Here is a 19,370-nt window from a genome sequence, read left to right on the forward strand (position 1 = left end):
ATCACCTCTTCTTGAGTGAGGAACCCAGAAGTCTGCCTCTTACCTCCAAGTTCATGGGTCTCCAGCTTCAGCTTTATTCTGTCCCCATTGCCTCCGGGACACACTGAACCCCATGGAACTCAGCCCAGCACCATTGACCTTTGCCAACCTTTGTCCTTTCACTGCTCTCAATCTGGGGACCTCAGACTTCAGCCCTGAGACTCCCTGGCCAGATGCCTCGCTCCCAGATGCCTTGGGCCCTTGCTCTGTCATGTCCTTTCTCCCTTTTCCTCCAAGGCCCAACTATAAGTCCACCTTCTCTGTGTGCCTATGGCCTGCCCGCAGGTATCTGTCCTGACCCAGTTCTTGATTCCCCGAAGACTGAGATGCCCCTATATCTTACTCAGCCTATGCCATGTGTGCTTGAGGCTCTCTGTCTCTTTCCCCCATTTAGACCATGAAATACCCCCCCAGAGTGGGTGCCACCTGGCTTGGCCCTCTCATTACCAAGTATCGCTCATTACTCAATAGCCATCAGCGTGGTGGGTATTTGACAAATGCTCCTGGAGTGAATCTGTTACTTGTGTAGTTTGGCTACATGGTGACCACAGGGGCTGTGACAAGTCTCTTGCTTTAAGAGCAAAGATCTGCCTGTTTCACTTGCCATCACAGACCTTGGATAATCTGGTTTGTGGCTCATCTCCCTGAAAGGGTCCCCAGAGCTGCCCATTTTGGGGGGACTTGGAGGAATCTTCTGCCGTGCATGAGTGGCCTGTTTCTCTCATCATCTTGGAGGCCTGTCCCCATCCTCCCAACGGGCTGCTCCTAGCCCACACACAGAGGGAGGTCTCTCGTGTCCCAATGGACCTGGGGGCACCCACCCAACAGCTGTCTCATTTTACGGGCCTCCACCCCAGCGCCAGCCATCAGGCTGCCAGATCTCAACTTGACACCTTGTGCCTGTCAACAGCCTGGCTGATGCCTCAGCTCCAGGCCAGAAACTCTTTTTCTCAAGGTTAAAAGTAGCCGACCTTTGACAAGCGGCACTGGCTAAATTCCTGTCTCCTTAAAAGGGAAGCTCCCAGTTATCGTTCACTGGTGCTTATTTGGCCATAGGGCGGGAGCAGGCCCTGCGTCGCACCCTGTGGGCCAGCAGGAGGATTTGTGGCTGAAGGTGCCTTGCTGAACGCTCGTTATTAAAATAGCCATCTTTGAAAATGTGTGCAGGAGAGGAGGGCTTTCAGTGTATCGGCTGGTTTGCGCCAAGGCCCACATGGTTGGACAGCTTGTCGGCTCCCATTGGCCCCCTCACAGGAAACAGTGCGACCCACCCCAGGCGCAGCATACCCCTTAAATTGTGTGCAAGAAAGCTGACAAAATGATTGTTAAAAGACTTGTGTCTTTAATGTAGGGGTGACGGTGCCAAGATCGACTTGGTGGGCAGCTCAATACCTGGCATGCTGGACAAGGACCTCTCAGACCGCAGCAATGACATTGGTGAGTAACGAGAGCATTCTTCATTCTCTTTGCAAAACTTGAAAGGAACTGCAGAGTGCGGTTTGCCCCTTCCAGTGGCCTGATGTCAACTAACACAACCATTTAAATGCGAAGCTAACAGCCCTCAGTCAGTTTTGATGTTGCAGTTTTCTAAGGAAAGGACGTGAGGATGGTTTCCACATTAAAGCAGAATGCCTGGGATTTTTACTCTCCCCAACCTTAGGAGAAATTCCTTGCGAAGTCTAATGAAAAGAAATGATGGATAAACCTTTTGGAGAAGTGGACAGTAGCATTTATATTCATATTTTCCAGAGATTTATGTATTTAGTGGAAAAAGGTGAATGGGTGGACATGCCATGTGGCAGAATTCACTATAGACACAGCACTAAGTGTTTTGACTTTGAGTTAAAAATGAGCTTTGGTAGAGTAATTGCCACTTAGTTCGGAACATGAGTTTTCCCAAGGTCAAGATCCCAGCATGTGGCATATGGGAAGGTACCTGGAGCTTGTGGGTAAACAAGTCCAAGGGCTTTGCGGGGGGTGGTGTGCGTGGGTGGAGTGCGGTCAAGTGCATGCTGTTTGGCTGATAGCCCTTTGAAGAAGTCTGGGTTCAGGGACTACATTTCTTTCATCTTTACATCTGTATTTGTATCTATCATTGCCAGAAGTATACATTTTGGAATTAGCCTTATAGTTAAATTTTTATTTTGAAATAGAGGTTCACACACAATTGGAAGAAACAATGAAGAGAGATCCACATACCCTTTGCCCACTGTCTTCCAGTGGTAACATCTTATGAAACTAGAGTGCACAGTCACAGCAGGATATTGACATCGATACAGCCCACTGGGCTCTCCAGTTGTAGCAGTGCTCATGTGTGTTTAGTTCTCTGCACTTAGGTCACATGTGTAGGTTTGTATATCCACCACCAGAGTCAAGATGCAGAACATTTCTATCACCGCTAGGATCCCTCGTGTGGCCTTTCTATAAGTATTAAAACTAAGCACACCTCCCACCCCGTTTCCCTTCCCTAAGCTCTGGCAACCACTATCAGGGGTTGATTTGAAGTGGAAGGTTCTAGCATGATTTGCATCGGCTGCTCAATTTAGAAACAAACGGGTGACAGCAGGCCTTGTAAGAGGTACTGGGGTGCCTATCATGAGCAGTCTCATCACCTGGGGTTACTTTCTGGGGTGCTGTTTTATTCTGAACCTGCTAATCGAGTTGCATCTTTGCAATTGCTGACCTGCAGTCTGGTCCGGTCTTATGACAGCCTAGGAGTATGATACGTTGTTGTGACCATAAACACCACAAGTACTTTCCCTGGTTTCAGAAACTCTTTTACATCCTCTCATAGCCTTTGAGAAGCCCGGTCAGGAAGTGCGACCAGGAGCTTATGACAGCTTGGGCTGATGCAACAATAATAGCAACACTGGCCTGCTGCAGCTTTGGATCTGGTTAAAGGGCAGAAAAGAGCAGAGCAGGCATTGGCTGTGAATGAGAAGGAATCATCAGAATGAGCGTGCTTAAGTCCTGGTTTCACTGCTATGGTTCAGCCTTTGGGCCCCATGCTAAGGCTGGCTGGCCCATTGGCAAAGTGGCAGTGAGGGTCCCATGGGGCGCCCCCAGGAAAGGAGGTGTTACCCACATCCAGGATGCACAGGGCTGTGCCCTGCTGTGAAGGGCATTGGCCCTTAAGCCTTGTTTCCTTTGGGTCTGGAGATGGCTAAGGTGGCTGTCACAAAAATAAGAATCCTAGGATTTTCAGTCTGATGATCTAGTTCGGAAATACTGGGGCGTTGATGAAGGGGGCTTGGCCTATGCAAGCTTTTCATACTGTGTATGGATCAGGGAGCCCAGAAAGAGATGCTGATGTTTGGTTCACTCTCATTTTTCCAAGAAGACATTAATCCCAGAAGACTAATTCCTCAAGCTAATAATTTAATGTATATATTATTTGCATTGCCAGAAATAATGATTGGCAGCCTTGTTGACAACCACTAAATACTTGAGTACCTACTGTTCAAGTGCAAGGTTTCAATAGATGCCAGGGCCCTTGTACACAGGCCCCACTTTCCAGGGGCTTTGGGTCTGTTGTGGCCCTCAAGACAGCAAATGGGAAGTGTCACACTGACTATGCTAACTGAGTGGTAGAAAGTAATACTGACCAGAGTTGGGGCTGTTCCGTGGTGTCCAGGATGTCAAGGCAGGCTCTGCAAAGTGGGACAGACTGACCTGGATCTGGAAGTTAAATTCGCTTCAGTCAAGGCAGAGGCAGGCAGGAAAGTCACATGGGGAGTGCTGATCCCGGGCATCAGTCAGCCTGGAGCAGAGCAAGGTGCTAACCCAGAAATGGAAGTCAGGGCTGCTCTGAATATGGGAGGGATGGATTTGTCATTTTTTCTATAGGCAGTGAGAGCCATGGATGGTTGTGACATGATCAAGTCTAAAAATTGAGATAATAGCTGGTGGAGCTCTGTGGAACCCATCAGATGAAGGGTAGATGGGTGTCAGGGAGTCAGGTTTGTTGATAGTTCACCTGAGAGGTAGTGAGAGAGAGCCAGAGGCTCACAGGAGGGTGGGAAAGAAGGGGGATAGTTGTGGAGCAGCAATGAGAGAGAATGATCATTGGTCCTCGTGAGCAGATCAGATTTGGGAGTAGGGAGGAGGAGAGATTGATTTGTTAGTTCTGAGGTTTTTTAGGGTTGGGGGACTGACTGAGGCAGGGGAGTGACTTGGATTGAAATAAACATATCCAGAGGAGAAACTGGTTTGGGATAAACATGATGAATTTAAGCATGTTGACATTGAGATGTGGCCAGACATCCCGCATCAGTGCTTCATGTGGATTGAAGGTGGAGGCTGAGGCCAGAGAGGTGGGCAGGGATTACAGTGGAGATTAGAACCTTCCAGGAGATGAGAAGGCAGGGCTTGGCACCTGTGGACCTGGGTTTGAGTGCTGTTGATTGTGCTGCTTCCTGGCTCGGTGACCTTCTATAATTTACACCAACTCTCTGAGCTTCAACTTGCTTCCTCTGTAAAGACTACTACTGTCTCTCTCAGCTTCTTCACCTTGTCTTCCAGAATTATGTAAAATCACTTGATGAGCAGCTGAAAGGCAGAGATGCTAATTGTTCATGTTGTTTGCTTAAAAGTGATAGTCAGGAAAATAAGTAAAATACTTACCATGAGAAAAGACAAAGAAGGACCTAGAACTGAGGACTAAACCTGGTGCAAAGCCCACACCTAAAGGAAAAGTGGGCTCTTACAGCGTCACCAGGGCCAATGGAGGAGAGGATTTTAAGCAGTGTCTTAGGTCCAAATCCAGAAACGTTCTTTGCAGGTGGGTCTGTCAAGATTAGGACATTGCCAAGGGGCTGGCTCTCTTCTGGGCTGCTTTTGTATATCTGCTTTTGTAGCATCTGTTCATTGCCTTGAATCAAGAAGGAAATTATCTGTATCAGAATGTTTTGTTAGTGATTCAGAGAATTGAAGCTGTCCAAATGTGGGCCACAGTGAAATCACAGAATACAGCCTTAAAACCCATTAGAAATCATCATTGGTAGCTATAAATAAATCTGTGTTTCCTCTTAATAAAGCTATAATTTAAAATTATTATTAAATTAGAGAAGGTGGCTTTTTCAGATCTCGTGTGGGCAGCTACCAGCATCTGTCTGCCCAAGATAATTGGGAATGAAATCAGTTGGTCCAAAGCTGACTTGTTGATGTCAGTTTGAGATATTGTTTGTATCAAACTATGTGGCCATATTTCAAGTAACATAATAGGAATACATGGATGAGCTCCAAACAGGCCTGCACATGAATAGAAAGGAAAATTAAATTGCCCAGTTTTCTCTTGCTGATGGAAGAATCTCTGTTCTGATTGAATGGGAGATTATAGGCCGTGAAGTCAAGTGCCATAACATTTACTTTTATTATGCAGTATATTATAGTTCCCATGGCATGGTGGGATTTCTTGTTATACTTCAATGCTACGGAGATTTTCTGTTCCTTTCCCACTAAAGCACATAGCAACGGGCCTCCAGGTGTGAAGCAGCCTGGGAACTAAGCCATCTAGTTGCAATTAATTGACTTCAGAAAAAGCCTTTCTCATTCCTCTTCAGTTGCTTGACTTCTTTGTTTTGACTCGTTTTCCATTCTGTTCAAATCTCATCATACTTTTCCCACTTTGGTCTCTTTATATGGACGCCATCCCCTGTTCCCTTGAGGAAGCTGATTTCCCCTGTATTTTTTCAGCAGACCCATATTTTTCTTAAATTGGGGCCTACTCGGGCATTGGCACAAATACAGGTATGTGATAGAAGCATCACAGAGTGTTTGGAAAGCCTAGGAGTGCTTTCTCAGAATCTTTTATAGTAGAACATGCCTTTATAATCTCTTTGATTCTTCTTTGAGGTACAATTTGTGATAGTTTCTTCCAAGTAAAATAGCTATGTGTATAACATCCTAGTATTGGAATCATTCCTCCAGGGCAATGAAGAGCGTATGCTCGCTGTCTTCATCCCCCTCTGCTGTCATCCTGAGGTTATAGTGGTGAACTCATAGCAATGGGAGTGAGCAAAGGAGAGGAGAAAAGGAATTAATAGTCACTGGGTACCTACTAGACACTTGGTATGTTTTATATATTTTTCATCATCATCAACCCTGTGAGGGAGGTGTAATGTCTTGTTTTACAAGGAAGGGACAGGGACTAAAAAAAGTCAAGTGACTTGGGAAAGGTTAACTGGCTGGTAAATAGCAGATTTGGATTTGAACCTAGTTCCCCCTGACCCATAGAGCCCAGATTTTCCTGTGTACGAAGTTGGTCTGTGTCAGCAGTTCTCAGCCATTCTCCCCAGGGGACATTTGGCAATGTCTGGAGACATTTTTGCTTGTTACAACATGATGGGAGTGGGGATGCTACTGGCATCTAGTGGGTGGAGACCAGGGATGCTGTTAAACGTTCCACAATGCACAGGGCAACCCCTACAGCAAAGACCAATCTGGTGCCAGTGTCAGTAGCGCCACAGTTGAGAAAGCCAGGTGGTGAGTTGGGAACAGCTGGGCCAAGGACAGTGTCCCCTCAGTTGAGTGCAGCCTTATGGTCCTGGAATGGCTCATCTTGCTTCCTGGGATTCTTTATAAAATGTATGTGAAAATGGTTTCAGAGCTTTTGGCAGCTGGTGTGTTTAGATACCAAAAATTACATATATTTAACTTATTCACCTAAACATGGACCAAGGAAGTTGCCATGACCTTTGAGAAGACACTCATCCTCTTTCTCCTTGCCCTATAAAAAATAATATAATTTACATTTAATTTTCATACACAAACAGTGTTATATTTGAGACTAGTTACTCTCCAAAGACTTAATACCCAGTGTTTAAATGGACATTAAATAAAAGGACAACAAACATGAAATTTAATCAATGCTAAGTTAGAAATTTGTGTGATAAAGCTGAAGACTATATATAGTTTAAAGCGGTTTAATAGTGACCAGTAACACAAAGTTTTTGTCAATGTGACCCCAAGTCTCTGTAAACAAGTGATGAAAATTTTAACTTACTTGAAATTTCTGCCTTTTACCATAAGAAACCATTTCTTTGGGTTTCTTGGACAGATCTTAGGGGAAGAGTTAGGTCCCCAAGCTTTGGGCTGTTGATTTTTCTGTTCTTCCCCACCCCCTTCATATTTTTAATTTCCCCTTTTGGAGCTACCAGTCCAGTTACTGGGTCTTGCAGCGTTTCAGGTCATTGAGCAATTTCTCAGGTTTAATAGGACAACATATACTGTATCCTACCTGCCTTAGAAAACCCCGTAAGTGACATTTGGAGTGTTCCAGAAGGTCTCCTGGCTGAACTTGTGTGTGAGCAAGCCACATCTCTAAGCTTATTCGAGAGCCCCAGCTCACTCTGACAGGCAGTGTCCCTTTACCAGTGACCTTCAGACATGACCTTTGGGATCAGGACAGTGGCCAGCATGACCCGTACAAAGAAAAGGAAGATGTGATTCCTGCTCTGTCACTGTCAGCTCTGCACATGAGGCTGTGGGGTCTGCACTTGCAGAGCTCTGCTCCGATCCAGGGACACCAGTGAGGATTAAACTTCAAGTCGTATCAGGATAATTTGAGAAGCAAGTGTGATAACAAAAGCAAAAGAGATTGTACTTAGGATCGAACACTTTACACCAAGGAAGGGAAATAGATTGAACTTCTAATTGGTGGGTCTTGAACCTAGTCAGTCCCTCTGACCAGTTTTGGTTTCCACCCCATGCTGCTGGACTTAGCCTTGGCTCATGAACGGCTCTCTGTCTGGGTACCCCCTGCATTACCTCTTCCCCTGGTTCCCGACCTCTCATCTAAGATTCTTAGGACTCACAGCCAATCTTAGAGAAGACAGGCTGATGGCAGGCCTTGTCCTTCTCGGCACTTCTATGACTCTGATCCCAGATGTTCCACTGCCAGATCTTCACCATTAGAAACATCAGTCCAAACCAAAACTGAGGTGCTCACCTCCGCCAGTTGGCCCCCTCACAGGGCAGCCCTGGCCTTTGGCAGTCTGTCGCATTGTTAGGTTTGCAATTTGATGGGTGCCACAGACTACTTTGACCTCGTGACATCCAGTAAGCCTGAAAGCAGTAAACATTCACAGTGCTCGTAGGAAAAGCTTCATGAATGCTCTTGAGACACAGGTGGAGGTTAAACAAAGCCAAGTGGGGGTGATGATGATAAACAGTGCATAACCTCCCAGGAGCAAGGTATTTGGGAGTGTGACTTATTCTAAAACAGAGAGCAAACAGTACCCTCCTGCCCGAGCCCCCCCAACAGCCATCAGCCTGCCCCAAGGAAGAGTGAGTGACTGGGGAGATGAGAGGGGGGAACATTTGGGCATTCAGCAAGCATCCTTCGGATGGGTCTTGGCTGGAAGCGGGTCACAAAGTCCACTGGCTGTGTGGACTGGTAGCCAGCCCCAGAAGTCCACCTGTGTGCCGGGGCGTTATGCCCTCCCCTCCCTCTCTGGACAGGGCCCTGGCATTCTTCGTTCAGCCCAGCTGCTTCACCACCTCTGCTTTCACTACATGCAGGGACCATTTTCAGCTTTAAGAATATAAATGCAAAGGGATACCCAGTAGGTTCAAAGTAGTCTATATCACAGCAAAGAGACATATATAGTAACCTTTGTTACAGACACAGTGTGCCCACTGAGGCCTCTGAGCTGCGACTGAATGTGCAGGTAAGAAGGGAGCAAGTGACAGTCAGCGCTCAGATTGCACATGGCATTTACTTGGCCTGTGATGGCCCTTCTACCCACTGGCTGTGGATACATGGATTGGCAGAGCCCTGTCTGGCTTCCGTTTGACTTGTAAATATCCAGAAGGAGACACAACTTGCCAGAAAACCATGCTCAAGTACCCCTTTGTCATACTAAAAGCATTCTGGACAAACCACCCTTTATGAAGGAGGAAAGCTGAGTTATCAAACTCCTTTTAGTCATGGACTCTTGGGAAGGCGTGGGCTGGCTGGGAACCTCAGCCCACTCTGCCGCCCACTGCCTTTGGTTCATTCAGTGACAAAAGTGATGCACTCTTGTGGAGTAAGCTTGGGGGGGCCATTCGAAGGGAATTGGATCTGGTGGTGACAAGCTAAGGGTGAGGTGTCAGTGAACAGCGAGCCCTAGTTTCAAGTCAGAAGATCTTTATTTAGCTTCCCAATGACCTATCGTGGCACCTTCCACCTCTGCAGGTCTGAGTCCTTTCTCTCGAGTTGGTTTATAATCTTTGGAATTTAACAGACTCATTTACCTCAGTTCCCCCCTCTAAAGCCTTTTAATTTGAAGGACTGCTAATTTTTATTTGTCTAATGAAGCACATTTTAAAAAGCAAATGCCATCATCTGGTAGGAGATAATCTCCAATTTAAAAACTGAACATGCTTGGCTTACTGGGAGACTCACCACGTTGACCTTCTTTTTCTTGGCACTTGACGTGTGCTTTGGAGATAACTTTGTTGTTATGAATGCATACCAGTTCTTGGGAGTGACCTTGGAAAACTACTGGTCTAGCACAGGTCTGTAGAGAGGCAGTGTAGGAGGAGGGAACAGGTAGGGGCAAATGAAAGGCCCCAGACAGAGGCAGGTATTGAAGCTGGGATAAAAACTCAGCACCCAGAAATAAACAATTAGCTTAATTTTTTAGAGAGATATAATTGCCTGTTGTTTAAAAAAAAATCACTCGTGGAATGTCAGAATTGTAAGGGCATTTAAAATACTTAGTATCTCTTTCCTCTGCCTTTGCCCACGACTGGAGTGTGGGGGCCTGCCAATCCTTCTAGCAGCTCTGCCCAGCACAGTAGAACAAGTGCTTCGGCCAGGAGGAACTTCCTCCTCGAGTTTTGCTCTCAGCATCATTTTGGCACTTGATGTGCTTTGGAATACATATTCTGGACATTGAGATACTCTTTCACATGTGCATTAGAATTTGCTATTTTGACTGCCCTCCACTCCTATTTCTCTAACCACTGTTGAAGAAGAAATGCCCTGTTCAAAGAATATGCACCCTCTGTCTGCCTGCGGCTCATCCCACTGAAGTGAGCCATCAGCAGGGTGTCAGCCTCTTAGGAGCTTTTTTTTTCTTTTTTTTTTTAATCCTTAAACCAGGGGCTTAGAAGAAGTGATCCAAGGGCCCAGTTCAGCCCTGTAGTCTTATTTTTCTGACTCGATCTGTTTATTTTAGCTGAGTTTTCTGGACGTTGAGAAAACTACTCTGCTGGTAACCGCTGAATCCTCTATAAAATTAAATAGCTTGTTCTTCCATTTGTCTCTTTGCCTCACTTCTTCTAGTTCTGTTAGTTCCTTTAACCCAGAATTGATAATTTTCTCCTTTCTGAGTTCTCATCCAGGGTTTTCTTTGGCCTAAAGATTTTTGCTTATAAGAGATTTGCTGGCCATCTGGAAATTTAAATCATTAAGAATTAAGGGCATAATAGTTTAGGCAGAACTTTTGATGAAGTTTAAAAATTCATTCACCTTTAAAATACTCATTATGATTTTTTTCACCCAAATTCTTACAGAAAAATGTAAAAGGTGGGATGTTTGTCATCCAAAATAAGTTTGAGTAGCCAGAGCAAACCCTTATATGGAGGCAAGATAATCCCACAGAACCACTGAGGAAAGTGGTGGTGTGTTACATAGACCGTGGGTTTTCAGATAAGTGCACTTGGATTTGAATTCCTAGCTCTGCAATCTGGGTTAAGAGACTCTGAGCTCCTTTTTCCTCTTCTATATGACAGGGTTAGTTCCTAATGCCCACCTGCCTCAGAGGGTTGTTGTAGAATTTAGAGCTAATGATGTGACATGGCTGAAACAAAACAGGTTCTTTCAGAATGGTAGTTGATATAGCTGTGGTTCAGTAAGAGAGAACCAGATAGCACCCTTCATTCTTACCATAACTCGTGTTATCAGAAATTAGGAAAGTTCTTGAACACATAAATCAGCTGAAATTTTGATAACTGTATCAGAGATCTTTTCATATGTGATTTGCTCAGTTGTCTTTTTATATTAAACAGCTTCTTCCCACCCCACAATTACAAAGGGGAAAAGGTGCTCACTTAAAAAAATGAAAGAATACAGGAAGTTAGGGAAATTCCCCTAGAATCTCAGCCTCTTCCTGAGATAATCACTGTTAACTTGTTGTACATACTTTTAGAAGTCTTTCTGTGATTGGATGGAAGTTTTTAAAATGTTATCATGTTGCAATACAGTTCTAGTCCTTACTTGTTCTTTTGTACTAAATAATGTGTGTTTGACATCTTTCCACATAAGTCACATAGATCAACCTTATATTTTTAAAGGCTACATGATGTTCCATGTGTGATTCTACTGTAACCTGTTCATTAGGGGCAATGTTGCAAAGATCACCTTAGGACTGCTGCTGCTGCTGCTGCTGCTGCTAAGTCGCTTCGGTCGTGTCCGACTCTGTGTGACCCCATAGACTGCAGCCTACCAGGCTCCCCCGTCCCTGGGATTCTCCAGGCAAGAACACTGGAGTGGGTTGCCATTTCCTTCTCCAGTGCATAAAAGTGAAAAGTGAAAGTGAAGTCACTCAGTCGTGTCCGACTCTAAGCGACCCCATGGACTGTATAGCCCACCAGGCTCCTCCGTCCATGGGATTTTCCAGGCAAGAGCACCTTAGGACAATGATCTGCAAATAGGATGACATGAACCTTGGGGGACCATAGAGATCTCCCAGGCCACAGATAGCACCTTGTCTTCTTATGTACTCTTTTCTTCAGACTCATCTCCTGAGAGTCCTGATGTCACACTGATTTTCCTTTCTCACTCGCCTTTCTCATTTGCCCTCTCTCACCTCATGTGGCATAGCCAATCTCTTGCCCACTCCAGGGGTACAAAAATCTCTGGCGGAAACTCAGAGATAATTCTGAGATTGGTGTTATACTTGAGAAATTAAAAGACTCTATTGCCTGGACCAAAAAAAAATCCATTTACAAGCCAGTTGGTTTCTAATCCTTTTGCTTCCATCCAAATTGAAGGAGGTACCCACTGAGTTGTTCATTGATAGATAGTTAAAAATAGTTCTTGATGTTAGCCCACTGTCTGATTTTTGGTATGTAACTTGGAAGTACTTCAAAGAATTAAGTGACATTGTGATAACAAAATTCTTTCCGTTCCTGTCTACTTATTTTTGTGTTAACAGAGTTTCTTGGCACTTATATCTATAAAGTGGAAAATAGGAATAGAATCAATATCAACTTGAATGTAAATACACATCAACTGATTGAGGGAGATGCCAAATAAAATTCTACTTGTTATGCTATTAAATTCCTTATCAAAATGTGTATACATATGTTTTGATCATTTTCATAGTAATAATGATAGGTCAATCCAGAAAAAAGTCATTTTTATACCTAGAGCCTTATGATTTCAGGAAATGAAAATGTTATTTTCAGTTTATATACATGTTCATATGGAAGGAAGAGATGAAAAATTAACAATGGATAAAATTAACAAAAGCATAAAACATACTACATTAGGATAAAATTCAGCAGTGGAAGTATGATGGATATATGAATTCAAAAAGGGAAAGGAGTGATGCAGAATTTCCAACCATTAAAGAAAAATTTATTCATGATTTTTTAAATGGATGATGGTGGTTGTTAAATTGGTATGGTATCAGATTTACATTGAATATATTCAAGAGAGCAATAGTTATATTTTAAGATATCAATGTTTATAATATAGAAATTATAATATATAATATATATAATAAATAGTATTATAATTTCTATATTATAATAGAAATTATATGACTAAAATTTGTGGAAAATTTAGATGTCAACTTAACCTGTGTGAGGGAGTACATAGATTTTTTTAAAATTATTTTAGGAGGTACACTGGTAAACAGTCTGAATGCCCCTGGCCTCAGGAATATGTCATTCTACATGTACAGAAACATTGCCATGGGTTAATTTCTAGAAGCAGAATATCTGAGGGGGTACACATTTCTGTGACAGATATTGCCAAACAGCATTACAGAAAGGTTGTGCCAGTTTACATTCTGGCAGATACTAACATAACTACAATTTCTAATAGAAACATTATTTACTAAATCATTTTCAATAACAAATTTGGGCCTGTAGTGAGCAATTTTTAACAGAATGCAAAAGTGAAGTGTTACATCCCCCCTCCCCCCACGTTGCTGGCTATGGATGCACGTGAAGCTCTTTACTTCTCTGTGCTAGACTTCAGGAAGATGTACCCTACCCCCTTTCCAGATCCTTCTGCTGATCTCAATTAGGTCACCAGACTGTCACTGCTAATTTCATCTTCTACCTGTCTCTTGTATTAGCTAGCAGAATTTGTAATTATGTCTGTACAATCCTGTCTCTCTCCAGAGGCTCTGAGCTCCATGGGGTGGGGTGCATGGCTGTTTCGTTCATCGCTGCATGCCGCCCCCCACCCCACCCTATGCCTAGCCCAGAGCCTGGCTCACAAGTTTCACTTAGGGACTGAGCACATACAAGAAGAAATAGCACGATGTAAGGGCACGCTAGAGGTCTTCATTGTTGCTAGCCCCATGTGACTATTTAAATTTAATTTAAATCATTGCACTTAGCCATGTTCTGTGTGCTCAGTCAGCCACAAGGGGCTAGTGGTACCATATTGGATAGTGCAGATATAGCCAGTTTCCATCATCCCAGCAAGCTTTAATGGATAGTACTGATATAAAGTGATTGTCCTTTTATTCTCAAAACTTTCCCTGTGTCTGGCACACATAGTTACTTAACAAATGTTTAAGTGAATGAGTAAACAAACTTTATCTCCCTCTTTTATTCTTGAGCTACAAATTTCCATATAAAAGTTACTCCACACTGAATAGACCAACATTCTCCCTTAACTTGCCTCACACCTTATATTTCTTGCCAGAGATTTCTTTAAAGAAGCCAGCCCCCTTTTCAGTCTTTTTAAGAGCACATTTAAATAAAATAGAACAAAGGCAGCTTCTTTTCAGAGCACACACACAAATTACATGTCCTGGCATCTTGCTCTTGACGGAGGAACAATTCTCAGAATTCACTATCAGTTGAATGAGAAGGAAGGTCCAATCGGAACACTGCTGTCTGTCCAGTGCTCTGTAATGGAAAGAATGTCACCAGCGTGAATCTAAGAGTGCACCCTGCCACTTTCTGACTGTGACCTTGATAATGTTGTCTCGCCTGTGACCTCCCTGTCTCGTTTATGGAATAGAGTAGCCTGCTTGGCATGGGTTTTTGGGAGGGCTGGATGAGCACACTCTCATGAAGGGTGGAGTAGTAGGGTGGCTGACCGGTAGCTCACGTTTGTTTACTCCTAGCCGCCTGTATCTTGAAAACTTCACCCTGGTTAATAAATGAAAACAAAACAGTGAATCTGCTATATCCATACACATTTTGGAGGGCTTATTTTCCCACAGAATCTAATCATTGCTTAAATGAGAATTTTTCAGTTGGTGACTCAGCTGATGCGGGAGTTCACTGACCCCTCATCACAGGCCTGTCTTTGCAGTCTGCACAGATTTTTCACATGTGTCAAAGGATTTCCATGCAGGGTGAGATTTCCTCCTGACCAGACTACCTTGAGATGCTTCTTCCTTGTAGAGAATATACCTGCGGCCCTGTGGGTTTAGAGTTTTCTCATCTTAAATTTTAAAAAAAGAAAAATCTTGGTTGTGGCTTGGTTTTCTTTTTTTAAAAGATTTAGCCTTGCTCTTAAATCTCTGCTCCCAGATCCCACAGCTCCATCATTGGCGTCTGAAAACAAAATTCTACCTGCGTGATCTGAAAGGGTTTTCACATAATCTCTCATTTATTGAAGAATAACTGTGCAGAGCTGATAGCTCAGATAACTGTCTCCTTTTTTTTTTCCTGGTGGGAAAACCAAAGCCCAGAAAGGTTGTTTGTTCATTTATTCAATAATCATTTATTGAACACTCACTGCAAGCCAGGTATGGTGCTAGGCCTGGGAAAAAACAGAGGTAGAAGCCATGGCTTCTTCCTTGGCTGGTAAGGGAGGGAGATAGGCCAACAGAGACTGTTAGTTCAGGGTGCTGAACATTGACATTGGAGTGATGAGTCTCTAGGGAGAACTCAGGTCAGTTTAGAGTGCAGTCTGGATTCTTGGAAGAGATCTTAGTTGCCAAGCCAAGCCTTGATGGCCCCAGGGGAAGGGAGGAGAGGAGAGGGGAGGAGAGAAGAGACAGTCACCTGAGGGACAGAGGTGCATCAGCCACATGAAGGCACCAGGATTTCGTTGGCACTCAGGAAGGACTTGAAGCAGCAAAGGGGCATACTCAGATCTTTACTTTACACATCTCCCTCTGGCAGCAGCTTGTGGGATGGTACAGGACTTGGAGTGAGAAATTCATTTCCATGGTTCCATGCAAGAAGTTCCTGCAGCTTTAATGGTCCTTGACAGGACATGCAGGGATGGTGTGGTTTCCAGAGATATTGGGAGGGAGCAATGCTGCCAAGCTTCAGATGTAGGAAACTTCTACTCCAGGACTCGTTCTCGAGTCCAGAGCAGTGAACTACAGTAAATAAACAGAGCCACGTAGGAGCTCACAAACATTTCCTTTGGTGCCACTGGCCCGCCTCAGGCTGTTGACTCTCCTCCATGTTTTCAGTGGGTGTGTTTCAGGTCGCCTGTGGTCACTGGTACCATCCCTCCCATCAATGGAAAATGAGCCCACATTTTCTAATTGAACTAAATAGGTGTGACTGAAACTTATGGAAAATGGGCAACTCCTTGTGCCATGAAGAGTCCAAAGGCATTTATTTCCAAGCCAACTTCATGTCCAGCATGAATTATCCCCGTATGTCTGCAGAGGGTTCGTCTTCCAAGTATCAGAAAAGCTCAGGGCCTCTCATCCTTATGAAACTAACTTAAAAAAAAATACCCCACATTTGCCAGTTCCAGAGTTTTGGATTGGCTTATGGGCATTAAAACCAATTTTTATTAAGAGGAAAAATTCCTAGCCAGGCTGAGAAAGCTCATATCAGGTTTCAGCCTGATTCATTTCAAAACCACCATGAAAATTGGGACATTTTCTTCACACCACAATGGGTTAGTCATGGAAATTCTGCCTTAATCTCAGCTGCCCCGGCCACAGTCATGAGAGCACGCTCTGTGCCACTGAAAATTTATGTTACACTGCTGAAGAGCTGCCCCCTCCACTGTCCGAAAGCAGAAGTGAGTTGAAGTTCAAGGTCTGAGGTTCCCTTTTCAACAAGGGACTTCATCTTTGGTGCATCTTCTTCTTTCTGGCACTTTGGTTTTGTTTGTTATTTCCCCAGAATGCTTTTTACGAGCTCCAACTGTAGAAAGTTCCACATAACTGAGTCTGTGTGAGAAGGTTAAGAGTGCGGCTCCCCTGCAGGCCTCGGCCCTGCTTGTATTGTGGAGTGACAGAGACGAGGTGCTCCTCTGGGCCATCTGTCGTGGGGATGCTGACTGAGGCTGCTCGCTGAGTGGCCAGGCTTCAGCTTGTGTGGGACTTTTTTAGTGCAGACCTCAGCCAGTGAAACAGCATGGATGGGCTGGCTGGGCTGTCTCTGCAGCCCTGGCACCAAAGGCTGCCCACCACAGCCTCCCTGACCAAGCTGCTTCTCACAGCCCACCAGCAGCCCCCACTCTATAACCTGCATGCCTGTAATCAGAGTTCTTTCTTGAGAGTCAGTTCATCCGTGGGCTTGCTTGTGTGTTCCTTCATTCACCAGACGGCCAACGTGTCTGCCCCAGGAAGGCGCTGAGTGTGAGAGCATGAAGATGGGTCCCTGCCCTCCCGGGGCTCACCGTCATGTGCTGCACACAGACCAGCCCTCTGAGTCATTTGGAAAGTGTGATTTAGGACAGACCACTGTCTCACACGGTGTCAAACTCTCAACTCCTCCGGGGCCTTCATTCTTTCAGCGGGCTCGGGAGGGTGGGTTGGAAGCACAGATGGAGTCCAACAGAAAATTCCTGGGTGCTGCCTGGCCTGCACACCAGGGGATGTTCTGGGTCTGTTGTAAGGGGGGGCCCGAGGCCACCCCACCAACTCCTCTTGTCCCCTCTCCTGCCCCACTCTGCATGCTGGGCTCCTCGAGTGCCTCTCTCATCCCAGCTGCCACATTTCTGACTTGTCACCTCTGTGACCACTTTGGTTACCACCTGATCACCTCTGTTGCCCACCCACCAGGTCAGCAGGGGGCCCACCCTGTGAGGAGCCTGACTTCTGATGCCCCACTGGACCCTGGAACCTCTGCCACCCCCCTGGTGGCCCTTGGCCCAGTGCCCTCTGCTCTCCTCCGCTTGCTCAAGTCCTGACTCACCCCCTACCCTGACCCCCGCCTCTGCTACTAACATCCTAATAAACCTGGGGAGACGGGGAGCCCGCCTGGCCTAGACTGAAACCCCAGACTAACCCAGTCAGTCCCACGGCGGGAGCCAGGCAGGAGGCTTTTTATTTTTAATTGTCCAGGTGGCTCTTCTCCGCAGTCAAGGTGGAGAACCAGAGTCAGCAGGCCTTTGATTGTACTTTCACGGCTTCAGCCTGCTCCAGTGTTGCCTCCTGAGCTGGCTTCAGTGTCCAGGATGGAGCCTGTCTAGGAGATGTCTAGGTGGTAGCTCTCAGGTCCTGGCAGTGCCCAGCCAAGGCCCTCAGTGCTGGCTTGTTTACTGCAACCTTTGCGACCCTCTCCTTCGCCTCCTTCCCTCGTGGCTCTGCTCAGCATTTGCTCCGCCACCCTACCCCTGCCAGGCTTTCTGTGCCCTGCAAGTGCCTTGTGCCCTCCACACCCCACCTCCACCCTTCTGCCAGCAGACCTCCCTGCCCTGGGCCTTAATCCCTTCCTCTAGGGCCCAGCTGAGGAGCTGCCCAGAGAACCTGCTAAATTCACTGGATGTAGGGTGTATGCAAAGATGTTTGTGTAGCACTCCTCCTTAATAAAACAACAACAGAGAGAGAGGAAATGATTTGAAAACTAATTACCCATTGGTAAGAAATTGATTCAGTAAATCATGAACTGCAGTGCAATGGAAGATTCTACAACAATCAAAACAGACACATGGAATATAATGTTTAGTGAAATAAGCAGAATGCATTACTACATGTAATGTGAACTAGGCAGTCTATTTATAGAAAAAAGCCTGAAGGGAAAGCTACCAAAATACTAATAGTGTTGTCTCAGCACGGTAAGGTTATAGTTGACTTTGTTTTGTTGTTATCATTTTATGGCTTTGAAAAATTATACACTGTGCACATATTCCATTTATAATTGGAGAAAACAACAATTAAAAAAATTAATTCAGATATTAGTGTCAGATGATGGCTTTTGGCACCAATCCAAGTGTGTAATTGGGAATTTCAATTTCAGACAACATGGAGCTGGTAGAAGTGAGTCCTGGGGTGGGGACTGAAGGGGAATCTTTTAGGAAAGTAAGATTCTCTTAAAGGTAAGGCCCCTGAGAGGGTCAGGCCAGTGAACAGGCTCTAGAGGGACCCACCCCAATCTCCACAGAGCTGGCTGGTGAGTGGGGGCCCTTTTCAGAAGCCTCTGTGTGGCCCTGGGTGCTGATCAGCTCCTCATTGGCCTCAGAGCACCGCTGATGCTTTTCTGGTGCTGTCTCTGCAGAGTTAGCCTTTGGTTACAGTTGCTTTGCCCTGATAAGATGAGTTCATGTAGAGTAATTATTCATTCACCAGGTGCTGGAATAAAGTCATGTCATCTAATCCCAGGGGTAATGTAATGGTTTGTCCTGACCAGAGAGTTGTGCTTGATTTTGCATATTCCACTCAAGGAAGTAGTTTGCAGACAGCACCTGCCTGTTCATTAATAGAATAAAGCTGTCACACGGCCAGACTGCTTATGGTACCCCTCAACAAAGGAGCACTCCCCAAAATAAGGAGGGGAAAAAAACACACATCGTTTTTATCTGTTCTGTCCCGAGCCAGCATATTTGCAGTTGTGGCAGTTTAAGATGCTTTCAGTTGCAAAGAAAGAATATCTGACTAAAATTAGCTGACGTAAGGGGAGGGGGAGTTTATTTCACATGGTGAGAAGTCAGGACACTGTCATTTCAGGGTTGTCGAGTGGCTCCTTGAGGTGATCAGTCACCCAAGCTCTTTCTGTTTTTCTGCTCTGCTGTCCTGAAGATCTCCAAGAGCATCTCCCTCATGGTTCATAAAAAGAGTGTACTAGTCATTTGTGCAATGGCAGGAAAAGCACAGGCAGGGACTTCCCTGGCGATCCAGTGGTTAAGACTCTATGCTTCCAGTGCAGGGGGCATAGGTTCAACCCTTGGTCAGGGACTGAGGTCCCAAATGTTGTGGGGTATGGGCAAAAGAAAAAAAGAAGTGATGGGA

The 19,370-nt window shown here is 45.1% G+C and overlaps 1 protein-coding gene across 2 annotated transcripts in view; it reads left to right on the forward strand.

Moving 5' to 3' along the window:
* SH3KBP1 (SH3 domain containing kinase binding protein 1) overlaps window positions 1-19,370 on the forward strand; it is a 331,561-nt gene that overhangs the window by 297,020 nt on the left and 15,171 nt on the right. For both annotated transcript variants that reach the window (XM_052662946.1, XM_052662948.1), the window contains one exon: window positions 1,391-1,476. In XM_052662946.1, the coding sequence (XP_052518906.1) occupies window positions 1,391-1,476 (86 nt within the window). The remainder of the gene's footprint in view (window positions 1-1,390; window positions 1,477-19,370) is intronic.

The sequence above is a fragment of the Budorcas taxicolor genome, chromosome X, assembly GCF_023091745.1.
Source record: "Budorcas taxicolor isolate Tak-1 chromosome X, Takin1.1, whole genome shotgun sequence".
NCBI classification, from domain to species: Eukaryota; Metazoa; Chordata; class Mammalia; order Artiodactyla; family Bovidae; genus Budorcas; species Budorcas taxicolor.